Source organism: Cupressus sempervirens, chromosome 8 (genome assembly GCF_028749045.1).
Source record: "Cupressus sempervirens isolate cs-2001-9-10 chromosome 8, ASM2874904v1, whole genome shotgun sequence".
NCBI classification, from domain to species: domain Eukaryota; kingdom Viridiplantae; phylum Streptophyta; class Pinopsida; order Cupressales; family Cupressaceae; genus Cupressus; species Cupressus sempervirens.
The window spans coordinates 31,742,095-31,756,858 of record NC_143125.1 but is presented as its reverse complement, the minus strand read 5'-3'; the positions used below and the strand labels follow the sequence as shown (position 1 = coordinate 31,756,858).

Below are 14,764 nucleotides of genomic sequence, written 5' to 3'. Positions count from 1 at the left end.
GAAATGAACTCATGCTGTGGAGGAAGTTAATACCAATGCTACTGTCAAATGAAAATGTCGTTAGACACCCCAGATATTCTCCCGTGATCACTTCCAGCCAATGCACTGTGGTCTCACCTTTTCCAACTGACAATACATCTCATGTTCTGTAGTCACCCATAATGCCGCTGCTGCTCCTGTTAACTGCTCATGTCTATCAATCCTGAGATGATGGTATTCACGTGCAGGATGTTCACCGTGGGGAGAGTTAATATTCTGGCTTGTCTACGTCCCACTATCCCGTGAACTCTACTATATGGAAAGAATGTTGGCAATGTATAAACCTGAAACACTAGAGATTATACTCACACAAGGACTCCACTAATATATTCGACCATGGAATGACTGTTGTCCAGCATCAACTAGTGATCTATAAGTGCTAACACCATACACCAACCTGTTCTTCTTCCTATTGTTTAGTTACTCCAGCTTCCTACCTATTCTCCGAAGTATCAAACCGAACTTAAATCTGATAGTGCAATGTGAGATACTAGGTTTGCGTCTAGTCTCACTCTTTTCCTCAAGAGGTTTCTTCCTTGGGAAATATCTAGTCATTTTTAAGCAACTCTTAGGATTTTAGAAGATAACATATATCCGTTGTGTCAATCCCAATGTAGCTCCACACTTTTATAACCTAGGGAAGACACAAACAACTAGGCAATGTGGGATTAAAAGCCAATTTCGTCTTTTAGTCACTTAAGTAACTTTATAACTTTGTAACATTAAAATATTTAAATAAATCACTTAAGTCACTTGAACTTTAATATCTCTTGAAATACTTGTCTAACTGTCATGTCGTCTGAAATATGAACCTCTCCTCATAATTCCCAATGTTGTTTATCATACAGGGTAAATGGTTTATTAATGCATTCAGACAATAGACAATTAACACAGAAGTATTCTTTTTATTATTCGCATGTATATAGAAGAGACTACAATATTCGATATGATTCCTTACAATGATGATTACAATTCTCATTATCATCCAAAGTCCATTTCGGACGGTGTACATATACCTTCTCGAAGGGGTGACTCAACCATCACGCGCCCATTCGGATACAATTCTACCCGTCGGCTACAATATAGATTTTCTCGACAACATCATCCCCCCCAAAAGAAAAGTTATCTCCGGACGACAATTAACAAATCAAAATACATTAACTGACTAACTATAGATCTGTTTCCATCACACCACTTTCACATTCGTCCCGTGCCTGCACCAAACTGGTCTCCAAAACACGTTGCATCTGTAGCCTCTGCTAACATAATACTATCTCCTTAGTCAAGTTGACCTTGATAGCCACTCGTGTCGCCTTCTCTGCTTCCAACTCCTGGGTACACTGAGCCAAGTGTCGTTCTACTGCCTTCAACTGGATGATTAGCTCCTCCTAAGTTCTCTATGCATCCACCAAAACAACCTCACGTCCAACACCTACTCCAAGTGCCTCAAAGCGTAACACCCCTCTCAAAAGGCTCGCTCCAGTGCTCTCTCCACTTCTGGAAGACAAACACTCCATGCCTGCAACAGCTCCAGATCTCATCAATTGGTCACCATTTTTGTGATTTTCTTCCAATCTCACACTCTTTCCACCAACCGCTCATGTTTTCTTCATTACCTGCTTATGTTTGTCCCTTCGATACCATACGTTTTCCCTTCTCAACTGTTTTGATTTGTCGTCCTTTTTTTTTTTTTTTTTACACTTCCTATCCCCTTCTATCAATCACCTCTACCCCCGTTTTAATAATGGTCGTTCTGTCTTTTGCAACCCTCTGACAGAACATACGGAAATGCTTCCTTCATTCTCCCACCAATCTTGCAAGGGTCGTACAACTACTTCTTCTTTCAACTCCTAGGCGTACAGTCCAACTTTGCTCTTTCAATTATTCAGGCCATACAGGGCTCTTATAGGCTTCTTCCTCCAATCTCCTAGCCGTACGCACTGGATGGGTGTACAGTATTCTCTTTTTTCCTTAAGCCATGTGATCATGTCCGTACAGTTCAATAACCTCCTTCCCTTTGTTGTCGTACAGTCCGTATGGTGTTGCTACACCCGGTGATCTCCTGTTGACCGTACGCTATGTCTTCTTTCTTGCTTTCTGTACCTTCTCCCTTCCAATTTGCCTATACAGTCCTACGGTATCTTCCCAATGTTTACTGCTCTTTGTTTTGGCCATACCTTTTCCTCTACTTCTAGTGGTCGTACGGCTCTCTGTTTGGCTGTACAGTGCTTTGCATGGGCTGTATGGTGCTCTCCAAGGTTCTCCTATGCCATATGGTCTATTGCCTTCTACTACCCTTTGAGTTTCGTACAGTGATGGCTTCCTTCAATATTTTCGTATGGCCTTTCCCAATGCAAACTTTCAGCCGTACAGTTCGAGCTCTCCCTTTGTTGTGTGTTCGTACGATCTTCTCTCATCATACAAAATGTCATACGATCATGTTGTTTTAGCCTTTTTATGAATAGTGCCTCTCTCCCTTTGTCTGTACAGTCGTATGGTTAAGCCTCCTCTTTACACATGTCCATACGATGAGCTATATGCCTTCGATGTTTTAAATGTTCTCAAGACCATACACTTTGAGTCCATATTTCCTCATTACACATTAATATTTATCTCTTTTCTTCAACTTACTTCTAAAAAAAATATAATATTCTATTTTACACTTTATTTTACATATATACACCAATATTTATTATTTTTAGACTATCTCTCAATTGCTCGTCCATGGAGGTGCGTTATTTCTTTCATTATAGACTTTCAGCTTCGACCTATTCACTACATCAGCTACTTCCTTCCCGTCGAGCGTCCATAATTCTATTGCTCTGTTATCGCCCAATTCGCGGATTTTATGTGGCCCGACCCACTTTATTTTAAATTTGTCTGGTTTGATCTCGTTGCGCCCATTATACTTCAGCACTAGTTGTCCCAATTGAAATTTGTTCAACTTCAAGTGCTTGTCATGCCATGCCTTATGCCTATTCTATATAACCTTCGTGGCCCATTGTGCCTGCAGTCGTCGCTCATCAAGTTTATTCAGGTTGTACAATCTCTCCCTTAGGCTTCCCATGTCACCCAACTTGTTCTCAATTGCTATCCTTAAACTCGGTACCATGAACTCCATCGGCTGCCACTCCTTGTCGTCAATAACTGTATTCTTGATTTTAGAACCTTCACTCCATGCTGCTAAAGCTTTTATTAAGCCCTTCCTCTTTGTTTCTTGTGCGGACTGTATAATGTGTTTTCCTTGCCGCCGGTACCTTTCTACTAAATCTGTGGTGTGGCGTAACATTTTCTTTCTACGCAATTTGTTCACCATGTACCGTATGGTGGAATCTTTCCTTTTTCTCAGTTCGTACGGTATGTTTTTCCCTTCAACTTCCACCGTAACTGCCTTTCCTTCTTCTGCTTCTCTCTATTCCTTCAAACATTCATTTTCCTCTCCTTTCTCACCTTCGACCCTTAACATATTACAGCTTGGAAAAGCTCGTAATCCTCCATCTGCCAATGGAATAGACCGTTACCGAATCCAGATCGTCATCCTTCGATCTACCTTCCAACCGCAAGACTCCTTCCTCATTCAGTTCCATTTGCTTCTTACCTTTGTCCTCTCCTTCTGAATCGGACAATCCGGCTTCTTCTCCCACCATTTGTGTGTATAAATCAATAATGAATCTCCATCTTCTGCTCTCCATTGATAATGTATTCTTCTTCCAGTCATGTTTAACTTTTGTTTGTATGAGCCATCCTCGTCCAAGAATGGCGTCATATCCCCTTCTTTTTAGCGGGATGACTACAAAATCGAGCAAGAACAGTTGTGTTCCAATCGTTACTGGTTGTGCCATCAGGATCCCTAGAGGCTAAATGCCATGTTGGTCTGCAGTTAGCAATTGGAATGTGGGTGGCCACAACATCGGCTATCCCAACTTCTTCTAGGTATCCTTTGGTAGGATAGTTACCCCTAAACCTCCGTCCACTATTGTCTCTGAGAGAATCGTTCCCAATATACCCATTTCTACGACCGTTGGATGCCTTCCTGATGTGAGGGCTAGCAGCATTGGGTCTACTGCACTTGTTCCACTTTCCTTCTCCTTACTAGGTTCTTCTAGTAGTTTAGCAGTCGGAGCCATGTTTGTGAGTGTCGTTCGTAGTTGGGGCATTGTGAGGATCAGATCATTTAATTTTACTGGTACTTCAATTGGTAATATCAGGCTTATGATATTTTGTTTTGCGTAGTTCCTCATTGGGGCACCTGTAGTGTCCTCCTTCTCTGTTTGTGATTTCTCTGTCTGCATCCCTTTCTCAATTTCTGCCCATGCTTCTTCCAGTCTCTTTTTTTCTTCCGTCGGATCTGGGTACAGCTTTGCCTATTTACGCATAATTGTACACAACCTCATCATGAACGAGGTTGTGTACAATCTCACCAAGAGTCTTCCAAGACTGCTCGCACAAAGGCTAGTAGAGGTTGAGGAACAAAGAGAAGCCATCCAAAGGGAACAAAGGAGACCACTAGTTCTACAACGATTTTACCAAAGGACTCATATAGAGGAAGAACCTAGAGACATAAGCAACTATGGAATGAATCTTTGGTGGAGGGGCTGAGACACACAAGGAACAACAAAAGGAATGTTTAGTTCAACAATTAATTCCCCTCCTTCCCAATAAAGACGGGAGACTTCAGAAGGAAACACGCACAGAGGATAGTGAGGAGGTTGCAAGGTGTTCCTTGCTAGTACACCAATAGGAGGGAAGGCGAAAAAGGTTGAAAAATCTTGCTCAAGAATATCAACAAAATTAAATCACCTGTAACTAGTATCAACAGGAGAGTGCCAGGTGGAAGTACCATCAAGAAGGAACCAATAACTAGCATGACTCCCACAATACAAATAAAGAAGAAGCTTAGAAGGAGACATAGCGGTTGTATGAGAACACAGTGCAGAGAATAAGAGGATTGGCTATCTCTGATGAGGTAATCGCAGGTCAAACAGAGCCGAAGACCCCAAGTAGGAGGGAGTACCGATTCCACCCTACATCAGAAGGCAATAGAGGATGAGAAATCTGACAACCCAATAATACTGGCACAAGTGGGCCTGGCAGGCAAGGAGAAGGGAATATTCGAGAAGTAAACTACCTAAACAAGAATACGAGAGGGAGAATGATGAGTACACCAGACAAACAAAAACTTCCAAAATTCAAAAGAGGAGACCCAACACGACATTGTAAAACATGTATAACTATCTGGGAGGTCTCAAGGCAAGACAATGAGGATTATTGGCTAAAAGCCCTTCCAGCCACATTGCAAGGTATAGAAATCAATTGGCACACAGATTTTCCAGCCACACATAAAACATGGGTAGATTTAAAGAAAGTTTTTGAGGCAAAATTTGAATTGCTAAGGGAAGATGATGAAGTGGTAGCAGAAATATATAACACATGCCAAGGGAAGAACGAGAGTGTCTGAGTCTATCAAAAGAAATTGAAAGAACAAATCGGGAAATTGGAGAACAAGTCGGCAGATGAATTAATGAAAAGGTGGTTCATAGAAGGGCTAAAAGGAAGATGAAGGTGGTACCTCCATCCACATATAAGGATGCTTGTGATCAAGCCATGGACATCGAGAGTGAAGATAAAACTACAAGGGATAAAAAGAAGCTAAATGATGTAAGCAGTGGGGAAGAAAGTGAAGGAGAATCAAGGACAATTCAAGCACTTCGTAAAGACATGATGCAGATGATGAAGGAAATAAAAGGAGAAAAGAAATTAAAGATAGTAGAGAAATGTGGTGGCCAAAAGGAAAGGCATACAAAGAATAATTGTCCAAAATATTATTTTTGTGACATTTGTCAGGTTGTTGGACAAGCTCTCAAAGAATGCACATGCAATCAAAAGGTAAGAAGTGTGCAAGCACTTATGACAGTAGAACAAGGCACACCACCCACCTCTCCTCCAAGAAATATGAACTTTGATGCCTCCACTAGAGGCTATTGGAATAATAGACGAGGAGGCAATAACAACACACCACGAAGTCGCATTCAATACGAAGCAAAAGGTCGTCCGATGATACAATGCAAAAGATGCAAGGAGTGGGGGCATTTTGTGCATGAATGCCAGAATCAACAAAGTGGCGGGAATAAGTTATGTTGGTGGTGTGGGCCAGAGAATCATGAGGATGTCGACTATTCCAAGGGAAAGGCGGTGAGCATGCTAGAAGTAACAGAGCCTAAAGAAGAAGAATTGCAGTAATAAGAATGCAAGCAAAGAAGGCTCTATACCTAGATCCTGGAATTGAGAAAGAAAGACTGAAGGAAGCACGGATGGCATTGGAGAAAGAATAAGAATGTGAGAAGGAAATAGCAAGGACTCCAGCATGATCGGCATCCAAAACAATATAATAAAACAAATGTTGCAAGCCACTATTCTAGTAAGGGCGGATGACTTACTAGATACACTACCTCAACCAAGGGAAACATCACACAATTGCTAAGCTCAGCTGATATCATCAATTTCGCATCTATACAATACATACAAAGTGCGCATATAGCAATCATATCATTACAATAAAATTAGCAACTTCACTAAACAAAAGGATATTCCTTTATACCATAATCTTTAAACTTTTGGCCTTAACTCTTTTCCACACACAACAAAACATTATATTAATTTCTGCCATGTAAGAGTTAACCTCTAATATGTCATCCCAACATTGTCAAGCAATTATTTTGACAAGTCAAAATTATTCCTTAACCAAAAGCTCAATATTCTAACTATTACTCTATTTTGTGTTGTTCACCCTATTACTATAAAACTTCCCAAAACATAGTCATATCATAGCATAAACTTTAGTGGCCTGGCACACATCATCTATGATGTCTATACTACCTTCTGTTAAGCCCGCATAACATAATGTGCCTTCTGTGAAGCTTGCCGAATGAAACTGTAAGACTGTTGCCTGTTAACCAGTATTATACTTACACAATTTTCTAAGTATGCTTACTCCAAACTTAACTCTAACTTCTGCCATCTCAAAATCAGTGTTATGTTGCCATTAATGACAACCCTAACAACTATCCTTTGCTAAATTGCCAACAATCTCCCCCTTTGGCATTGATGGCAACATAAGGGAAACACTGGCTAAATACAACAAAATTTGCAAAATTGTGGCCATGTGAAAATTTTCAAAACTGTGGATCATCTTATATTCATCCCATCATCATATATACTGTAGTCCCCCTTTGATCATACTCCTATATTTATCTTACTGCTAAGATCCCCCTTACAATATGCATAATAAACTGAACATAATACTCTTAAAGTTTTTTTGTTTCTCTCCCCCTTAGATATCAATGACAAAGGTGAGTCAAAACTTATTTACATGTCAAAATTTGGTGTCTTCTTCTACTTCCTTAGGCTGGATGAGTGCCCAGAAGTGCCATACAATCAGAAAAATCTGTGTTCAAATTTGCAAATTCTTCATCCCGTGAAGTCTTGACAGCTTCTGCAATGTTGATACCTCCACACAACCCATAAGTTGCTAACTTAGCTACATTGAGATCAGTGTAGGCAAATTGTGCATAAGAGGTCATGGCTTCTAAAAGTGTATCCAATTTCCTTTGCACCAAGTCCATCTTAGGAATCAAGTGATCTCTTAACAGATCAAACCTCTTCAAGGTTCTTTCTTTGTCATGCTCCAGCATCCTTAATTCATCATTTGCCTTTCCAGTCCTTTGATATATCTCAATGATTTTGACTTCATTTTTCTTCATCTCTTCAACCATCTTCTCAAGTTCATCTTCCTTATCCTTAATTGCTTGGGTGATGGCTAGGGTGTGTTTGTGTGCCTTAGCACATTCAACATATAATTCTTTACCCTCTAGATACATTTTCTCATATCTTTGATGCAAATATCAAGTACTATCAGATCACTTTTGATGTTGTCACATGCATGACTGAATAGTTTGGCATCATGTTCGGTTTGGACTTTGATCTTGGCTGTCTCCTTAAATGATTATCAATTTATTCTATTACATTTTCTTCCTTCTTCTCTATATCCTGCTCTGCAAATTGAACTGAAAATGGGAGTGCACTTTTTAGCTTTTCTACAGTTAGTTCTAAAACTTTCTATGGATTCTTGCTCAATTTACCAGAGATTTCTCTGCTATTTTAGTGATTCAAAAAGCTGATTACTGAATGTGTCTATACTGGCAATTAGAGCTTCAAATGGAGATTTTGAAGTGCTCACAGTGTCCTTACAAGTCTCTATTGCCTTGGTAGGTGTTTGCAAGATTTCAATTTGGGTCTCTTGACTAGGTTGTCCTATTCTTTGCTTTGTTCCCCGCCTCTGCTCTGTGGCTTCTTCTTCCTTCTGCTCTACATGCATCTGTGCTTCCTCTGTCTTTTGCTCTTCCTCAGCCTGTGGTGGATGCTCTATTTCTACTGTTAATACCTTCTGATCTGATTCTGGCCTCTATTATGTAATTGTAACTGATATAACTTTTTGCTCTCTTTCTTCCTTCTGGTCTGCCTTATCTGGTTTTGAGCTCTCAAAACTAGGTGGTAAAGTGAATATACTTGGTTGTGACTATGTTAATAAGGAGCATTCTAGGTGTTCGCTTACCCAATGGAATGTCTTGGTCCTGATGACCATCTTTGTCTTGCTCCTTTTCCTCTATCACTTATTCGTCCATGTGGTCTTGCTCTTCGCTGCTGTAGTCTTCAACATTATCTCTGACCAAATTGCCAACATCATAAGATGATTGATCTTTGAATGGATCATCTGATGTGTCAATAGTTATTGAAATCCCAGCTATCAATGTCCTCACTAGTCAAAATAGTAAGACCCTCACTTTGTGTTCCTTCTACTGTAGACTGCAAACTATCACCTTCACTAAGTACCTTGCGAATTGCTTCTTCTATCTCTGCCTTGACTTCCTCATATTGTCCACCCATGATCTGAATTGGTCTCATTTTCTTTCTCAAAAGTGTCTCTATCCTCTTTAGAATTTTCTCAATTGTTCTACACTTTCAACTGCGCATGATTTATGTACTGTTATCTCTCTTAATTTCTTGTCTTCCTCAACTGCTCTTTTCCTTTTAGTTTCTAACTTATTGAAGAGCTCCTCTAGTAAGCTTCTATGAAGATTAATAAGGTATTGTTTGAATTTTAACATATACTTAGTGATTACAATTTCTAACTGACTTTGTTGATTAGGATCATAATTGTCATAGTATTTGTTCAGTTGATCAAGCTTACAATCATCTCTGATCATGTTGTTCATCCTTCCTAATTCTGGTTTCAACCCTTTCCTCTTCTTTCCAGAAATTGTCCCAGGTTTATCTTGTGGTGTGGCTAGTTGCCCTCTCATCTTCATCTTCTCTACTGATACATCTTTAGTCTCTGTTTGGTTCAATATCTGATTTGTCCTTGTAGTTCCACTTCACAAATCATCACACAACTGCCCTGCTCAGCTGATATCATCAATTTCACATCTATACAATACATAAAAAGTACACATACAGCAATCACATCATTATAATACAATTGGCAACTTTGTCAAACAAAAAGATCGTCATTTATACCATAATCTTTGAACTGTCAGCCTTAACTCTTTCCCACACACTACACAACATTATATTGATTTCTGTCATGTAAGAGTTAACCTCTAATATGTCGGCCCATCATTGCAAAGCAATTATTTTGACAAGTCAAAATAATTCCTTAACCAAAAACTCAGTATTCTGACTATTACATTGTTCTATGTTGTTCACCCTATTACTAAAAACTTCCTAAACATAGTCAAATCATAACATAAACTTTAGCGGCCTTACACACATCATCTATGATGTTTGTACTACCTTTTATTCAGCCCGCATAACATAATGTGTCTTCTGTGAAGCTCGCCTAACAAAACTGTAAGACTGTTGCCTGTTAACCAGTATTATACTTAGACAATTTTCTAAGTATACTTACTCCAAAATTAACTCTGACTTCTGCCATCTCAAAATCAATGTTAAGTTGCCATTAATGACAACCCTAACAACTATCCTTAGCCAAACTGCCAACACAAACTACCGGTGGCGGAACCAGCACTATGCACGGTGAGAATAGGGAGGACACCCGCAATTGTGGAGATAGAAATCTTGGGACACAAACATACAAATACCATTGTTGATGGTGGATTGAGAGTCAACGTGCCCCCTAAGGAGACATGGCGAGCCCTGGGCAAACCCACACTGCGGCCTCCCACATTCTACTTGGTAGAAGCGGCCCAACACGGCATAAAACTATTTGGCGCCCTCATGAGCCAGAAAATGATTGTGGGGACATAGTTCCTTTTGGACATTGTGGTCATTTCTTGGGAGAAAAAAGGGTATGATGCCTTACTTGGCAGAGAATGACTAGTGCTAGCCAAAGCCAACCATAACTGGAAAAAGAACACCGTCATTTATTGTCATGAGAGATGGATTCGTTTAACAATCACTACTCATGAAACATGAGTCAATGAGTTTGACTCAAAAAACTACACAGTTAAATCCTGATAGCAATATCACAATTTGACTTGTGGAAAAATATCTCCTACTTATCAACTGATGAGCTTAAGGGGCTTTCTAATGAATGGTTGATAAGGCACACAACACTTGGTTAAGGTTTTGCAAATGGGGTTGCAAGTACAGTGGGTTTAACCATGGAGGAAACTCCTTAATTAAGCATGCTCGAGCTGGAGTAGTACTGGGATGGGTGAACTTCCGAGAAGTCCCGGTGCTTCACCTCTGTGAGCATCACCTAGATCCTATGAGTGCTAAGTGTTCCATTTATTGTCATGAGAGATGGATTCGTGTGAATCACTACTCATGAAACATGAGTCAATGAGTTTGACTCAAAAAAACTACACAGTTAAAATCCTGGTAGCAATAGCACAAAAAGCTTACCAAATTAAGAACCAGATCACATAAACTACATGATGCAACAACTAAATGGACCTTCCAAAGACAACTTGTCACAATGAATTTCTAGTAGGATATATAAAATGAGTAAAGTAGAAAGACAAAGTACATTTCGTGTAACATGCATGTCATATAGTGACATCGGGCACTATGACACAAATATCTGCAATCATTAACTGGTTCATGAAATCTAAACAAGACAGGCAAACAAGGTTTGGAGAAATTAGTCTAAAACTGAATAGTCGTAGACACAATCTTCTAAAAAGTAAACACAATTCAATAGTAATACTTGGCCTAAGCAAAATTCATCTCATTTTCTAAACGTGACTGGATCTTTATAATTATAATATAATTGCACAGCTGTTTCTTCCTGAAATCCTCTAGTACGTATGATGAAATTGTGTTATTATTGTACCTAAATCTAACAAAGAACACGCAGCATCCTCTGATATAAGTATGTCACTCAAATAGGAACTCGTAGCCAACACCTACTTTTGGTTGATTAATCGGGAGCTGAAACTGTAGCCGCTGTAGCCTTCTGGTCATTCAAATTTCAAAAATTATTGGATCTTCCTTCGAAACTGTCTTTGAATTCAATATTTATTGTTCTTCATCATTAAGGCCGCGTAGACATGTTCCAAAGTAGCTTACAAAAGCCCATTGCAACATTTGCGTCACGCCGATACAGTTAGGCTTTCACGTAAACCGTTTGATTTTTTTTCAACTAGCGCCCCGTCATAGCATTTGGATGACAAAAGCATATTTGGGTTTTCATACAAGCTGTCTTTTAATTGAGACAGAATTACGAATAGAACATAATTGGTTTTCTCCATGAAACTGTGTAATGAGATAAGTGAACATAAGAACTTTCACAACTATTCCCTCTTTGGATACAGAAAACAACTTACATGTCCAAGAGCATAGTAATGAGAGGGAATAGGACCAAGTTGGTTTGCCCAAGAAGGTGGTGTATATTGACATAAACTCAGAAAGGATCCTCTGCATTCTGGTAGTCCGCCCATTTTGCATGAACTTGTTTTCACCCTGCTCCAGGTTTGGATTTTGACCTCCAATTTTTTACGACTTAGAGCTGGTATGCCAGAACCGAACTTTCTGGGAAATAGATTGAGCGAGCCAGTAACCCAAATCTTATTGGAAATGGTACCCATATGCCTTCCCTGTCATCAGAGACGAAAGCAAAATCCTATGGGGTACAAGTGTAGAACGGATTTTTTTGTCATATGTTAGTTATAAAAAGAGGCACGTTGGTATCTAAAGCTGGAAGTGTTAAAAACAAATGAAATGAAATGGAAGTTTTTAATGACGTCTATGAGACCCATGGTCTATGTGTGCTTTCTCTAGGCTGTTTATTTTATTGAATGAATAAATGATTTTAATACGTTCATGAGGTTGCAAGCCAAAAATAAACATTAGGCCTTTTGGAGTTGCTTCTCTAAGTCTGCCCTTCAACAATGAATATTGACTAGTAAATTTGTTGTATTGTCCAACTGCTCTTCCTCAAAAAGAGTATCTAACTTGCCATTTATTGGAATATTTCGATAGTTGTAGCGGATGTTATTGTATGCTAGGCATTCCATGAGGAAGTGTCGCTCGGTCTCAACCTCTCCTGTGTTACAAAATAGACATATTATCTCTTCCCATTCTTCCTTCGATATCGTCCATCTGCCTGTTTCACATCTCAAATGATGGGAGCCCATCCTAAGTTGTGCAATGAGCATCTTAGCTCTCCATTGCTATTTGCTCCTATGTATGCTTTCTCCTCATGGGCCCTTGTTTAGTTAAATTCTTTAATATAGTAGTCTTTTTTGCACCTGTTTTGCTTTGACCATATGCAACTCCTAAATTTTTCCTTTACAAATTTCTTTATCTCGGCGTTGTTATTCTAACATTCATGTATGTTGATATTATATTTTTCCATCCATTTAACATTTTGTTTCATCCATGTGTTCTTTCTTCTATCAAATCTCTCTTCCATGATCGGCTTAGACCAACGATGGCTTTCCATATTTTGAGCTTTTTGTAAATAGCATAATAATTGAATCATTGTTGATGCTTCTAATGGGAAGATGTTTGTTAAGCCAATAGGATCTCATAGGAAACCGTGGTTTTAATTTTGAGACTACTAATGATTAAATGCTTTTGGATTTTGTCTACTTGTCTCCATTTCGAGTTTGACATGTTGCTACCCCAAATCTCGCAACCATAGAGGATCACTGGGGTAACTAACAAACCAAAAAGCATTTGTTTGGTTTTCCAATCCCATAATTCTGCATTCCTACATCTATTATGTAAGGACTATAGCGCTCTTCATCCTCCTTATATTATTTTTGCTCTACAAGTTTCCCAACTAAGCTTCTTGTTGAAATCAACCCCAAAGTACTTCTACTCATCCACCATCTCTAATGGGCTACCATTTAAAAGAAAAGTGTTTTGTTGCCTCTTGTTTCTATTCAAAGAGAAAATCATCACCTTGGTTTTGCTAGTGTTCACCTCAATCCCAACCATCTAACAAAAGGCCTCAAGCACTTTCAAGTGTTCCCTCAGACCGTCCATAGTTTTAGCAATCAAAATGAGATGATCCACATAAAGAAGCAACTTAATCACATACTTAGCCAATTGGACCCCATCACCATTGTTCTTGTCTAGATATTCTTCTAAATTATCAATATATAACCCAAACAAGGTAGGTGAAAGGGGGTATCCCTATTTGACCTCTATATTGTTGCCAAAGCTATCTGACATCCCTTCCATAGTTATGATTTTAGCAATGACCTACTCATATAATATATGTGTCACAGCTCTAAGTTCAGTGAAAATTTTCAGCTCTTGCATTCTAAGCCAGATTTTGTATCGTGGCACTGTGTCAAAAGCCTTTTTAAAGTCGACAAAGCAGCAAAAGGCCTCTTTGCCCGGTGTGTTCCAAATCTTTTCAACCAAGAATCTTAGCATTACCCCATGATCAAAAGTGGAGTGTTTTGGTCTGAAACTTGCTTGTCCCTTAGCTCTGTTACCTATTGATTCCACCCACTTGTTGATCTTGCCTTCTACCATGCTACTAAAGAGCTTACCCAAGAGGGGGTTAATCATAATAGTTTGATAGTTTGATGGATTATTTAAGTCCCCACTTTTATGGAGAGGGATAACCATGCTAGTAGTCCAATTTTCAGGAAACCCCTTCTTAATGACATCATTAAAGATGTGGTAATTATGAGGGACCAAGATATCGATGCCCCATTTTAGATGTTCAACTTGCAGCCTATCAATGTCTTAGGCCTTTCCTCCTGCTAGTTTCTTTATGCCTTGAAAGATGTCCTCCATAGTAAGAAGCTCATTTGTAGCCTTTAGTATTACAAGCTTATGCTTGTCTTTTTTGCACTCATATAACATCCTTGTGTATTCAAGTCATTGGTTCCCTCTAATATTGTTAACTATATGTTTTCTATTTTGTTGCAATTCCTTCCAGAATTTCTTGGGGTTATGTTTGCCTAAGATGATCAGCTCCAATTTTCTCATTCTCACACAAGCCTTTTTTTGCCTCTTAACAACTCTTTGTATTTCTTTTTGTTCTTTTTATTCGTGCTCTTTCTCAACTTTCTCTTAGCCAACTTGCGATCTTCATCAAACCACAAATTTGTTGGGAAAGTATTTTTTGGCTCTTTCTTGGGCTTGGTTCTTTTACACTTCTCTAATTCCTTCAGAATTATGGGAACTAAGGCATCTGTGCTAACCTTTTGTTGATCCATACTCGTATCTCCTCTTTTGAGGC

At 39.1% G+C, this 14,764-nt stretch overlaps 1 protein-coding gene across 2 annotated transcripts in view; it reads right to left on the bottom strand.

The window, feature by feature from the left end:
* The window catches only part of D-CDES (D-cysteine desulfhydrase), a 288,605-nt gene extending 276,344 nt beyond the window's left edge, over positions 1-12,261 (bottom strand). Inside the window, exon 1 of one of the 2 annotated variants that reach the window (XM_089796697.1) lies at positions 11,886-12,261. In XM_089796697.1, the coding sequence (XP_089652823.1) occupies positions 11,886-12,146 (261 nt within the window). In that variant the 5' untranslated portion in view covers positions 12,147-12,261. The remainder of the gene's footprint in view (positions 1-11,885) is intronic. The other variant, XM_089796698.1, reaches the window with a different exon arrangement.
* Positions 12,262-14,764: the final 2,503 nt, after the last annotated feature.